The following is a 14,419-nucleotide window of genomic DNA, read 5'->3' as shown; positions in this document are numbered from 1 at the left end:
ATTTTTCTTGCAAAACTATCAGTATACTTGTAGAAACAGCTGCCTGAATGCTTAACATTCTCCACATGCTCTTCATTTTAGGCAGAGTGCGGAGCCTAAGTACGTCTCTTTGGTCACTAACACACTTGACTGCTCTCCACCTCAATGACAACTATCTGACTCGCATTCCACCTGATATTGCCAAGCTTCATAATCTGGTTTACTTGGACCTCTCATCCAACAAACTCAGAAGTTTACCAGCAGAACTAGGAAACATGGTATCTCTCAGGTGAGGAGTTTCACTGCCTCTTAGAAAATAATTACAGAAAGGTTTTAGGCTGCAACTTTAGCTTTGGTCCAGCTGTTAAATTGATGTTGCAGTTTAACTTGGCTGTTGATGTACACAGCTTCTGTACTTGAGGTTTCAGAACTTATTTTGACTGCCTTCTTTTTGAACCATTTTGGGTGGCGCTACATGGTATGATACTCAAGTTCTGGTGGCTCATATTGTGCCTTGCCCACATGATGCCAATGATGATGGATGGGGGTGAGGAAATGGGCAATGCCAGGATGACGGTGTTACATTTTTACTACACATTACAGGGGGAGAGAAGAGAACGAAGCAGCAGCACCCTCACATTTCTCCTAACATGTAGTTATGTCATTAGGCTACCTTTCATAATGACGCCAATCTTCACCTCCATATTTGCTCACAAACTTGATAATGTTAATGGTTCATTGTATAGAGAAGGTCTTCCTTTGGGATTTTGTGCCAAAATGATTAACTTGCTGTTACTGTGCAAAAAGGGAGATGGAGTTTTCCCCTGAAAAGCAATGGACAGTAATTACCAATCCTTGTACGTCATCTTCTGCTTTTTTGGTCCTTATCCAAGGATGAATGATAGGCTTGGGTAGGGATTTAGCATTTTTTCAGGGGTTGTTGACTTCCTTCCAACTTCTGATTCATCCTTCCAGTGTGAAAACAAGTCAGAGTTGGAAGTTGGGTCCCCCCCCCCAGCCTTCTCCAACTCAGTGCCCCCAGAAGTTGTGAACATCAACTTCCCTCAGAGGTGATGGTTGGGGGCTATAGTTCAAAGCCTGTGGAGGGCACCTGGCTGGGCGGGCTGTTGCAGAACACCAAACTGCAGACACTTAACCACTGTAGAGCTATTTTATTTGTGGCCATTAATGTGTGTATTAATGCACACATATTTCCCCTTCAGCAACGGAGCCACTCAAAGGAATATCAAAACAAAAGTTGGCATTTTGCAAGATAAACAGAACATACAATATGTGAATTCTTTTAAAATTGACCCTGCTAATGTGTTTCTTCTGTCTTTAGGGAATTGCTTTTAAACAACAATTTGTTACGAGTTTTGCCTTATGAACTTGGACGGCTATTCCAGCTGCAAACACTAGGTTTGAAAGGTAACTGAAATATTAAACCATACATGTCCATGATTCCTTGTTCTCTATCCTTTCTTTCCTTTATCAATTCCTTGATCTGTCTTCTCACCAAAGAAACCTGTAGGGTTGGAGGACAAAACCTTGTGCAAAGTGTAGGTAAAGGGGGTCTTAGCCTACTATTTTGTTTGTTATCTATTTATTCATGAAAAAGCTTTAGGAGAAGTCCTGAATTGTCCTTTTGGGTTTTTGCTGTGCCTTTTGTCTTTCTGTCTTCCTGCTGTATCCAGACCAGACGAAGCCCTTAGAATCATAGACTAGAGTTGGAAGGGACCCCACTTTTAATCCTGCAATACCGAAATCTCAACTAAAACATCCATAGCAGAAGGCCATCCAATCTCTGTTTAAAAATCTCCACTCAAGGAGAGTCAACACCTCCGGAGGGAGCCTGTTCCACTTTCAAACAGCTTTTACTGTCAGAAGGCTCTTCCTAATGTTTAATCAGAATCTCCTTTCTTGTAACTTGAAGCCTGACACTCTGACCACTCTTTCACTCCTCTGGAATTCAGATTCTGCTTTTGGACACCCCTTTCAAAACTACCGTCCTCCCCTCTGACAGAATGAGAAGTTGGGCTCTAACTGATGTTCAATGTCTCACTTTTATTCCAGGCAATCCTTTATCACAAGATATTCTCAGCCTGTACCAGGACTCAGATGGAACACGGAAGTTACTGAACTACATGCTTGACAATCTAGCAGGTAAGAAGTGTTTGCCTTCACTTTGATAGCAGCAAAAGGCTCGTCTTATATGACAGATGGCATTTGTGTAGAGGGGGAGTTTTCATATTGCAGGCACTCCTAGATGGGTGCAGTGGGTGTGCTATGCATTCCCAACACAGTGTGCCCCTTTCAGTACACTACGCAATGCTAATTGGGAGGATTGCCTTTGCCTATTATGACAAAACTGCCACAAATGCAGTATACTTTACTGTAACAAAACATGGTGGGCATTTGGTTATGTGGGCTAAAGTAAAGGCATGCACTTGATACCATTAGGATAGAAGCTAAACCCCTGTTCCCTTTCCCCAGTGATCCCAACCATTCAAAATCAAGCCTGATCCTACTCCCGCCTGTATATCTCTGTCTTGGGTCTTGTTTCTCGGTTACACTGCAGGGGGATGTAATATTGGGAGCTGGCTCTATCTGTCTAACTTTATACCTAACCACCTGCCCAATGATGTTGAGTGCCAGCTCATCAAGAATCTTGAGTTCAAAGGTCCACGTAGTAGCTATTCCCAGATCAGGGATTCATCTCTTACTTAGTGAGGGGTCCCATTCATTCAGTGGAGGAACTGGCCTGTATATATCGATAATTCCTTTTTAAAAGAGACCATTTGTAGCTGGGAAACTTATGTGTGTACACCAGGTCTTCCATACTCAAAACAGCTTTCTGGATCTGGCTTCAGCTAATCTCAGTTGTTCTGGATTGAAGAGCCTAGTGGAAACCATGCTCTATCTTTTAATCAAGCCTGCATGGGATGATTGTCACTGGAAAAACCCTTCAATATGGAAGGGCTCAGCAGGCTGCTGGTATGAATTGTTTGCCCTGTAACTAATTCCCATCACATGGAATGTTGCATGCCTGTTGAACCTCTTTTGCAGTTGCTGATAATGGTTTGTGATCGTTCAGCCTTATGGGCAAAATAATAAACTATTCATACATTTCCCCCCAGCACTTTTGAAGCAGTTTGGGGTGGCAACTATGCCACTAGGGTATATGTTACACAGGCTTTAGTTGATCCAACAAAGTGATCACACCAAAATGTGGCTGTTCCTTTAGGTTCCTGTGTGCATGTTTGAGTGAGTGAGAGAGAAGGTGAATGAAATCAGGCATAATTGTTCCCAAATAAAATTGGTACTACCATTGGAAATCTCAGTGACGATAAAAGTGAAATGGAAACTGAAGGCTACTTAGAAGACAAAGCAGTGCTGTTCAGGGCCCACCTATATCTAAAAGTACGAGAAACCTGCACCATCTAAACATTTTCTCTACCCATATCTCACTTTCAGCTTGCAGTTAAATGCTTTCTTTTCTGAACTTCTGTCCTACAATATGGAGTGTGACTACTGCAAGTTCTTGAGGGATACTGGGCTTTCTAGCGCTCATTAATGTTTACTTTCTCAATATTTCAGTTCATCCGGAGCAGCTGCCTCCAAGGCCATGGATTACTTTGAAAGAGCGAGACCAAATTCTGCCCTCCGGTAATTATGTGACTTTCTCTTCTTCCTGTAAATTAAAGATAAGCAAGGAGATATCTTTTTGTACAGCTGCACTCCTCATTTGTCAAGTTTTATTCATCCTTGATGATGATTGAAGAAACCTCACAGCCCACAAAAGAGAGTTCTCCGCCTGCTTTATTTGTGTAACCAAGCAGCTGCCTGGGACAGAAACAGGAAGTTCCTTGAAGGTCTGAAGGCAGCAGAAGGCAAGGAGAACTCAGTTACTGGAACCCCAGAAAGACCCCAGTTTTGTGCTGCTGCAGTAGGTGAAGCCAAGGGGCAGGGGTTGAACTGTCTGCAGTAGTATCATATGGCTTGTAACATGATACAAATCCACATATTTATTAGTCCTTTTTTTAACTACTCAAAATCTGCTCCCAGAAAGGGTCATTGGAACATTTTTCTCCATGGCCATCATAAGACCATGTGCAGAAGTGAGGCTTGCAATCTCGTTATCCAGTTAAGAGAATGAGGAAAATGTCTCCTTCCCCCTTGTTATCCAGTTAAGAGAATGAGGAAAATGTGCTCCTTCCCCCAGCTGGTTACCAGATCCTGCTTCAAGAGGCTTCATTAGAGTTTGCTGTGGATAGGGCCAGTACCAACATAAGTCTTAATCTCAGTGGAGAAGCTATGGGGCAGGAGCATGTGATCACCATTAAGAGATTGGCAAATGGGCTGGTGCTGAAGTTACTGTCAGTATAACTGAGCAATAACTGTAGAGAGAGGACCAGTTTGTGTGCTACGAATCTGTTCAAACTTGCTCTGCACATGTGATCAGTGAAATATCAGAGCAGGGTTCACTTGGAAGAATGTGTGGCTACTTTGTGAGGAGTGCTAAGAAAGTGAAAAGTCCTTTTAACAGAAATATCAGTATGGTCATCCTCTGGTATACTGCTCATATGAGCTGTTAAAGGTGAAAGGGCCAATTCATAATGTATGAATCTGTCTGTTGAATCTAAGTTTTCACCTGAGGTTCTTAGCTACTTGAATAATTTAATTTGCAACGAGCTGCAGCTTTATCTCATTTAAGAAAAACCTAATAGCCTTTTATGTTATCTGTTCTGGCTGAGGTAATGTGCAAAAATATGTAAACCTGAAAAGTATGCTAGATCATCTCTGCAATGTACTGTATAAGTTTATTTATGCAGATAGTTCCACCTATGCAAAGCAGTTAGCCATGTAGTTAAAATAGAGGTTAATGAACTCTAGCTTCTTAAACTAGTACTTGGCATCTGAAAGAAGTTTCTTTTTCTTAATCTTATGATTTAATTACAGTCTTTATGTTGGCCACACAACAACTTAGTTCTCTGGGTGGCTCACAAAAATAAAATACAACATTTAAAATACAAATAAAAGAATTGCAATGTAAAAATTAGAGGAATTCTGGAAGCTTTTGCAAAACTGACCTTTAAGTCAGAGATACCTACTTAATTCCACTGAAACTCCTTGTTCTAAGGGGTGATAACTTATGTCAAAAGTGTGTGGTACCTCAACGTTCTCTTCACCAAATATTTACTTTCTCTCCTTCCAGCTTCTTTTACAGTGATGTGTTATAATGTGTTGTGTGATAAATACGCCACCCGACAGCTCTATGGCTACTGCCCATCATGGGCATTAAATTGGGAATACAGAAAAAAGGGAATCATGGAAGAAATTGTGAACTGGGATGCAGATATCATTAGTCTTCAGGTAATGATAACAGAATATAGCCCTTTGATTTTCATCAGGAAATTGTAGGAATAGGGTTCCCGTATTCTCTTCTTAAAATGTTGATAGAAAGTCAAGGGCATTTCTTCAAAGTACTTCTTCATGTTTTCTTCTGTAGTCTTACAGCTTAAATTTTTTAAAAAGTATCTTAAAAACATGTTAAGATGTGAAAATAACCAAAGATTGCCATTGGCCAAATACTTTTTGCAGGGCCCTTTGTCCATTGTTCATTCTAAATAAAGCATAATAACTTGGCAACCGTGGCTTATGATGACTTGTGAATGTGACTGCTCAGTCCTTCCCATGCCAATGTAACCCTCCCTGAAACAGGCAAAAATGAGACAGCCTACATTTCTCAGCACAGTTTTCTTCAATGTTAACAATCATAGAATCCCAGAGTTGGAAGGGACCCAATGGTCATTTAGTCCAATTCCCTACAATGCAAGAATCCTGCCCATAGCCATCCCTGGATGGATTCAAACCACCAGCCTTCTGGTTAACAGCCAGACACACTTACCCACTGTGTGATGTTCCTTTTCAGGAAGTAGAAACTGAGCAATACTTCACCCTCTTTCTGCCAGCATTAAAAGAGCGTGGATATGATGGATTTTTTTCTCCAAAGTCACGTGCCAAAATCATGTCTGAGCAGGAGCGAAAGCATGTGGATGGTTGTGCAGTATTCTTCAAAACGGAAAAGTAAGAGACTTTCGCTGATTTGACTTCGTTGTTTCATTTCCGTATCTCAGTTGTGTTTGATAGTTTGCAAAGCAGCGTCTGTTGTTGCTTTAATGTGGACATGAAATTGACCTTTGTATTTAAAAATTGAGAGGGAGAAGTTTTATATCCTGGCTTTCTAGTAGTCTTTTTTCCCCCCCTTTACCTTTGTGCGTTTTTATATCTGTTGACTGAGTTCTTGGGTATGTTTTACATGTTTCAGGTTCACATTGGTGCAGAAGCACACGGTAGAATTCAACCAAGTGGCAATGGCGAACTCCGAAGGATCAGAAGCTATGTTGAATCGAGTGATGACAAAGGACAACATTGGCGTTGCTGTCGTGTTAGAGGTGCATAAGGAACTGTTTGGGACAGGTGGGTGTCAGGCATTTTCAACACGAAGGGGGAGAGACTTCATAAGGCGTACTAATGTTTAAATAAGTGAAACTTTCCTGTATAGAAATAATGCCACTTTATAGTACAAATTAAGTGGAGACAAAACAGTACCAGCTCAGTGGACTGCTTTGCTGAAGCAACTTCTGAAACAGATCCGTTCATCCCTATGAACAAAAATGCTGTCTTAAATTGAGTATGACCATTGGTCTACCCAGTGTTGTTCTGGCTGCTATGACTTGTGGTAGTGCTCAGTCAGGGGTCTTTCCCATCAGTGATCCTTTCTACAGGATACGTTAGAGCTTGAACCTGGTATAGGCGGCCCCCCCACTTGCGCAAGGGCTACATTCCGGCCCTTCATAAGTGAAATTGCGTAAAGTGGGGAGCACCTTCTCAGCACCCCTTAAACACTCTCTTGGCCAACTCTCTCTTCAATCCATACTGCTACTGCTGCGCTACTCCACTCCACACATCAGCTGTTAGGCAGGGAGGCGGAGCAGCGTAAACAAAGCCCTGCTGTGCCTCTGGTCTCTTCAGGGCTCCTTCCCGGATTTCCTCTTCAAACTCCGGGGAGGGTCTCCTTGCAAACCGCAAGGACTCTCCAGCTGTCTCTCGTGCCATTTCCGGATTTGATTTGAATTATTTAATTATTTGCTGACATCATGCGTAAGTGTTTTGTGGGGTGTGTCTGTATTTCCTGCATGCAGTGTGTGAGTTTGTCCGTGCAGCTGTGGCCTTTGCCACTCCAAAGCACATAGCTCATGCTAGAGCGGCCACTCAGGAAGAATGTGTTCCTTCTTTCTTCAATCTGACCTCATTTTTCATAGCATTTTGTTTCTCCTAACACGATTCTCTCTGGAACTCTGCATGGATGCCACTAGGTGTGCCGCATGACTAGTACACAGTACTATTTGGTCTGAATTGGCACAACCATGTGCATAGTGTACCCTCAACTGCCTTAATTTCTTTCATAATTTCTACCAGGCCACCACTGTCACAGAAATTGAGACAAATACAGATACTCTGGCCAAGGGGAGGTGCTCTATTGTTCACATAAATCCTCCCAGGCCACAAGTCCAGCAGTATCTGCACAGTGAAGAACATTTCCTTTGCATGTAATTAAATGCTTTTCAGTTTGTTTCTGTATCATGGAAGGAGTTGAATTAACTTAGAATTCATTGCCTTTAGGTATGAAGCCTCTCCATACCGTGGACAACCAGCTGCTTATTATAGCAAACGCCCACATGCATTGGGACCCTGAATATTCAGATGTAAAACTTGTCCAGACAATGATGTTTGTCTCGGAACTGAAAAGTATCCTTGAGAAAGCCTCTAGCCGGCCTGGAAGCCCAATAACAGATAAGAATTCCATCCCTCTGGTGCTGTGTGCAGATCTCAACTCACTGCCGGATTCAGGTATTTAGAAATAGCAGTTTTGCTTTTACTTCAAAGTTAAGACTTACCTTTTTTATTAAAAATGTATTTATTAAAAGGTTTTATTTGGTAACAGTAGTACATGCAGAGTCTCCGTTTTCAAGTCATAGAATCCTTCAAGTCGGTCACATTCAGAGTGAGACATTACTGTTACAGGCAATATGGAATTGAGGGGGGAAAGAGGGCAGGAAAAGGGGAGACAGTAAAATTCCATTCTTTTATATAGTATATGAGTAAAGCTTTTGTGTGGGACGCAGGTGGTGCTGTGGGTTAAACCACAGAGCCTAGGACTTGCCGATCAGAATGTCGGTGGTTCGAATCCCTGCAATGGGGTGAGCTCCCGTTGCTCTGTCCCAGCTCCTGCCAAGCTAGCAGTTCGAAAGCACGTCAAAGTGCAAGTAGATAAATATGTACCGCTCCGGTGGGAAGGTAAATGGCGTTTCCGTGCGCTGCTCTGGTTCGCCAGAAGCGGTTTAGTCATGCTGGCCACATGACCTGGAAGCTGTACTCCGACTCCCTCGGCCATTAAAGCAAGATGAGTGCCACAACCCCAGAGTCGTCCGCGACTGGACCTAATGGTCAGGGGTCCCTTTACCTTTAAAGCTTTTGTGTTAGCATCACTTAAAACATGTATTTTATTTTTGTTGGTGGAACAAGAGACCAGAGGGCCCAAGGCATGGCTAGTTGCAGTCGGTGGGCTGCAAGTGTGTCTTGTTTGTGTGTGGTGAGGGGGATGTTACTGGATCAGATTAACCATATCGATTTGTATGCTGTCGAGGGTGGGGGGAGGGACATGGTATTGAAAGTCAATACTATCTTGTATCAACTTTCCACCAACGTTACACCTAGTGGAAAATGATCTTTTTCAATGTCTTGTGTCTCAAGGGGAAATTTTAATGTGAATTGCTGAATTGTTGTCTTGCATTCTAAAATGAGGAGAGGAGGTAATAGGGTAGATTTGGGGGTTGGTAAGGTGAACAAGTGCAAACCCTCTGTTAAACCAGTGTTGTTTGCCCAGGGAAACTGCTATTTATAACCAGATGATTGATAAATTACAAGAACCACCATCACATTTATTAGATAAATAATCAGTTCCCTTCTAATTACAAATGCTGTCAGCCTTAACCAACTACTGGTGGTATTTCTCTAACTGCTAAGTAGCTTATTTCTTATTTCAAGCAGGTGGTTATATAGCTACTTGGGTGATAATTCTTCCCTCCTGGTCATGAAAACATTTGCAGCGTTAATAATTCCCTGGCTGCTGTTGGTGTGCATAGAGCTCCAGAACTGAGTTCATGTTAAGCTACAGGAAAACAGGTGGCACAATTCAGCATTAGCATCCGGCAGCAACAGATTGACTGTTTTGTTTTGCAAACAGGTGTCGTGGAATACTTAAGCAATGGAATAGTAGCTGACAACCATAAAGATTTCAAGGAGCTGCGTTACAATGAGTGTCTCATGAACTTCAGTGGCAATGGGAAGAACGGGGCTCCTGAAGGAAGAATCACTCACGGCTTCCAGCTGAAGAGCGCTTACGAAAACAACTTGATGCCTTATACCAATTACACCTTTGATTTCAAAGTAAGTAGAGCTGTGGCAGAAGCAACTAGGAATATATCAGCTGGGTACTGGAACGACAGATGATTATATTTACTGTGATTCAAACCAAACACATTTAAACCTATGGGTAGTTGCAGCTTAGACCGTGATTCAGTTGCAGATGCGTTGAAGTGCACAGATGAATGGCCACTGTTGCAATCTGCCTGCCACAATCCCTGTGGTTGTTGCAGGATCACCCTGCTTCATGCCATTTCTGTATGAAGAAGTAGATGCAAGATTTAGGTTCTGATCCTTGGCTCCGATTCTCCTGTACATGAAAGGCAGGCTGGTGCTTCTTAGCATAGACTTCTTAGCATAGACTGGTGGCAGCAGCAGCAGCAGCAATTATTATTATTATTATTATTATTATTATTATTATTATTATTTATTATTTATTATTATTTATACCCTGTCTGGGTTTCCCCAGCCACTCTGGGCAGCTTCCAGCAAAACACTAAAATACAATAACCTATTAAACATTAAAAGCTTCCCTAAACAGGGCTGCCTTCAGATGTCTTCTTAAAGTTTGGTAGTTATTTTTCTCTTTGACATCTGGTGGGAGGGCGTTCCACAGGGAGGGCGCCACTACCGAGAAGGCCCTCTGCCTGGTTCCCTGTAACTTGGCTTCTCGCAGCGAGGGAACCACCAAAAGGCCCTCGGCGCTGGACCTCAGTGTCCGGGCAGAACGATGGAGGTGGAGACGTTCCTTCAGGTATACAGGACCGAGGCCGTTTAGGGCTTTAAAGGTCAGCACCAACACTTTGAATTGGGGAGCCCAGTCCTGGCTGCAGCTTCCAAGGCTGTGCCCACTGCATGTTTTCCTGTAAGCATCTCCTCCTGCTTTTATTAACATGTTGCAACCACCTTTGCTGTTTATAGGATTGGTGGAGCTGCAGCAAGTTCCAGGTCCCCCCCTAGCCAGCTTCTAAGCAACATTGCATTTCTCCCTGGGCTTCAGTTGAGACGCTCCCAACATCTCTTACTACCTAGGAGTGCAACAGGTGGTGCAGGGATTGCATTGGAACAAAACAGGCAGCATAGAAGGTTCTTGGTGGCTTGATTTGTTCATAGGATCCCGTTCTGAATTGACTTTTCCTCCCTCCCTTCTGCAGGGTGTGATTGACTACATTTTTTATTCCAACACTCACATGAACGTGCTTGGTGTCCTGGGGCCTTTGGACCCTCAGTGGCTGGTTGAGAACAACATCACCGGGTGCCCCCACCCTCACATCCCTTCAGACCACTTCTCACTGTTGACGCAGCTGGAGCTCCATCCTCTGTTCCTGCCTCCTGTCAATGGCATCCACTTGGCCAGCAGGCGGTAGTGGGGCCCCTGCCCCTTTTGAGGGCTGGGACCCGTTTGTTTGTTTATGGACCTGTACAGTTGTAAATCAAAGTATGTAGGAGTGAAGTATGGCTGACCTTTTAAAAGCTGCTGCTTCAAGCTCCTCTCATTATATGTGTTGATGATACAATTTTGCACTTTTCCCCCCCCGGTGCATATTGGTACCATTTGGCACTAGGGCTGGAACCAAAGTTTTTGTTTGTTCCCTTTTTCCAGGTTTTTGCTTTTAAGGTATGCATATATATATATAAAACCCACACATTTTAAGCTGGCGGGCTCTTGTTTGTTTCATTGGGAAGCTGCCTTTGTAAAACGACGTCAGACAGCGGGGTTTGCGTATGCTTTCTTTCACATCTTAGCAAAATGAGCCATACCTCTCTTCCCCCAGCCCACTCTCATATTTTATTTTATTTTAAAACAGCATCCTGAAATAGAGTAGGTCTATTTGATGTTTCGGTCCTGTTGGGAAAGGTTTGGTAACTGGAGATAGCACTTGCCGTTGTAAATTATTTGCAGCACAGACTGCTCTCTTATCTCTACTGAAATGTTAAGTTAATTTAGAAAGCCAAAGGTGGTACAAGATGCAAGACTTCCTGCCACAGGAAAAAAATACATTGTGCTGTTCCAGTGGAGAATTTGCCTGGGAGCATCTAATTGCATATACCAGGGTCCACTTGTTTGTTGTAATCTTCATTTCTGATCAGTAGGAGTTCGCATCCTGTCCAAGCCCATGAAAACAAATTGGGCTTGTGTGCAACCTATAGATCTCTGACTCCAGTGAGCTCTGTGTATTGCTATACAAGGAACAAGCCTAGCTGACAATGGGGAAGCTCCAGGTGCCATCATAAGGCCCAACTACTGGCTTATAACTGCGGATTCTTACCAAAAGAGAATCATCTCCCTTGCAAAAAATTATGAAGGATGCCAGCATAATGGATGGGATCGGTTTGACAGTAACCAGCAGAGCAACACTGGCAATTCAACAGACCGCTTTGGGGAACAGACACTGCATTAACTGGAGGAGAATTTGGGATTGTCAGCAGTTTCCAGGAGGCAGGTGCGGGGTCCTCCATTAAAAATCTGCGGCTAGGATTCCTGGGTTTGATTTTCACAAAGTGAAAATGAGTTTCAACCCAATCCACTGGTCCCTTTTTTGTTGTACCTTTTCCATCGTCCTCCCCTTCCCCCAGAAAACTTTTAGGATTACTCAGCTGAGAAGAGCAGATGAGGAAATGCCTCCGAAAGCCATCTTGCACCTGCCTCCTCTGGGCGTGAGAGCTGGCTTTCCTGGGTGCCCGTTTCCCACGTGAAGGTGAGAAAGTGTTGGCCATCATCAGTCCTCAGATTCATCTTCCTGACCTAGTCGCCAAATAGTCATCCCATGCTTTTAACTGCTTTTGTTTTCTATCAAGGTTTTTTTTTAAGCTGCTGGTTCATTCCCAACAGTTAATTGCTCCCTTTAAGATGTACTTGGAAACTTTTCTTCTGCTTTCCTTCCCCCACATTCTTCCTGGTGGCCATTAATAATAATAATAAAAAGCTTTTTGCCTTGAAAGAGCAGAACAACCATACATGCCATCTCTTCAGAAAGCCGTGGCTGCAGTTTGCTCAGAGGAGCTGTCAAGCAGCCTCCGTTCATTTCGGTGGAGCTTGTGCAAGGTTTTATGCATACAGCCTGTTAGAATGAACAGACGTTGCTTCAGCAAAGCCCCTTGAACAGATGGAGCCTGACTCTGCCTTTCAAACAGCAAAAAGTCCAGTCGACAAGGAAAGGTTGTGTCTGTGTTCCTTTAAGTTTTTCTGTATTCTGCTTCTTTGCTGCTATATACGATTCCTTGAGCTTCTATTTTAAACTTTTCATGCACTTTACTGTTTCTAGTCTCAAAATGTGATATTTTTAATAAATGAGAATTTTTTTCCATTATGTGAATGAAAATTTTTAAAGAGCTTATATCTGTCTCATTCATACACTTAAAAAGGAAGAATTAAAAAACAAAAGCAAAACAGTTGAATCGGTTTGCTGCACAAAACATATACCTTAAGTTAATTTCTTCCCACCTGCCCACACTCACTTTGCTAGAATGGCAAAGGAAATTTGGAATCAGGCTAAAGAAGGAAATGCTGCCTCATTTTTGTGCATGACTATGGGGTGTAGAGGAAGGAGTTGCTTTGGCGACAACCACAATTTGCTCTTGGAAGTGCCTACAGCCGACAGTTCCTCAGCGATTGGAATTGGTTGTATTTATGTGAAACTTTCAGGATGGAACTACATTAGGCAACAAATGCAGGGCGGCGGCCGCTCAAAAGGGCAGCCTTGGGTCGAATTTTCCCTCTGTGTACTTGCCAACCTTTCACATCACATCATTGGTTCCCTCCCCCCAGTGGCAATGGGGAGACACCAGACATCTTGGCAGCAGCAAAGAAGGTAGATTGTATTGGATATGGAAGGGATTTGACACTGAGCTGCTCCTTTTTTTTCCTTTTTGACAGCCGTCCTGTGTTTCTTACAACATGTAGCTCCATCCAATGTGTAGAACAGCTTACAAAGCACGACAAAGTTATCTCCTTTTCAGAGAGAACGTTTCCCCCTCCCCAATATTGGTGCAGGTATCTCTTCTTATATACCTCAAAAGTGTTACTTACACGGCCGTGTATATATGAATTGATAACTCAAATAAAATATAGTACTGGAAAGTAGAATAGCATGAAAAACTTAATTTGGTGGACAATAGCCTTTTCAGTTCTTTTTATTTTTATTTTTGTAAGGACCCAATCCGCTGGGAAGTCCTCCTGCTCCAGCCCCACTGAAATGTGCAAGAGCTGCCCAACTCCCTGTTCATTTCAGTGGGGCTTGCGCAAAAGACTTCCCTCCTGGAATGTGTTCCAAGTCATCTGCTGTATCTTCACTTGGGAGGTATGCACTAACCATTTCCCTCCTTTTCATATGTGCATGTTAACTAGCAATGTGAGCAATATTTCCTACCATACTTCACTCCCAACTATTTTTTTTGAGATGTTTGTATAAAATGGAGTTTTAAAAAAAAATATCGCCTGTGATTGTATATGAACTGCAGAGGAGCCGGTTTATTAAATAATTATTATTATTATTAATAAAAACCCACCAATCTTTTGTAATGCTGTTGGGAGGTTGGGGGTGGGGAATAAAATAAAAATATTGGGAAACATTGCAAACAGTTTAAGTTCCTCTTTTTGTTTAGTTGTAATTAGCCGATGCAGTCGGGGGTTGAGATGGCTTTCCTCTGCTTCAAAGCTGACTTGTATCTTAACCTGTGTAACTATCTTGGTTTTTCTCTGCGTCTTTAAAAAAAAACAACCACCTGTTTGAAATGTTGCACAATTCTTTTCTTTAAGCAGTTGTTGTTTCGTTGGCCATAGAAGCGCCAGGAGGAGGTTTCCGTTGCTGGAAGGACTTTGTGCCTTAAAGTTTTCCACATACCAAAGTGTTGGTTTAAAAGCAGGGACTGGAAATATTTGTTCAGAACAAGGGCTGAATTTTCTTCTGGGGCCACATACCAATGCTGGGTGGATCCAGAGGCAAAAAGT

The 14,419-nt window shown here is 42.7% G+C and overlaps 1 protein-coding gene across 4 annotated transcripts in view; it reads left to right on the top strand.

The window, feature by feature from the left end:
- The window catches only part of CNOT6L (CCR4-NOT transcription complex subunit 6 like), a 39,399-nt gene extending 25,192 nt beyond the window's left edge, over positions 1–14,207 (top strand). For 3 of the 4 annotated variants that reach the window (XM_028743913.2, XM_028743915.2, XM_028743909.2), the window contains exons 3-12: positions 82–268; positions 1,322–1,407; positions 2,053–2,142; positions 3,577–3,645; positions 5,195–5,352; positions 5,912–6,066; positions 6,308–6,459; positions 7,666–7,893; positions 9,290–9,492; positions 10,623–14,207. In XM_028743913.2, the coding sequence (XP_028599746.1) occupies positions 82–268; positions 1,322–1,407; positions 2,053–2,142; positions 3,577–3,645; positions 5,195–5,352; positions 5,912–6,066; positions 6,308–6,459; positions 7,666–7,893; positions 9,290–9,492; positions 10,623–10,835 (1,541 nt within the window). In that variant the 3' untranslated portion in view covers positions 10,836–14,207. The remainder of the gene's footprint in view (positions 1–81; positions 269–1,321; positions 1,408–2,052; positions 2,143–3,576; positions 3,646–5,194; positions 5,353–5,911; positions 6,067–6,307; positions 6,460–7,665; positions 7,894–9,289; positions 9,493–10,622) is intronic. The other variant, XM_028743914.2, reaches the window with a different exon arrangement.
- The last annotated feature ends 212 nt before the right edge of the window (positions 14,208–14,419 follow it).

Source organism: Podarcis muralis, chromosome 9 (genome assembly GCF_964188315.1).
Source record: "Podarcis muralis chromosome 9, rPodMur119.hap1.1, whole genome shotgun sequence".
NCBI lineage: Eukaryota > Metazoa > Chordata > Lepidosauria > Squamata > Lacertidae > Podarcis > Podarcis muralis.
Note: the sequence above shows the minus strand (reverse complement) of the source record. Positions and strands in the feature narration are given on the sequence as shown.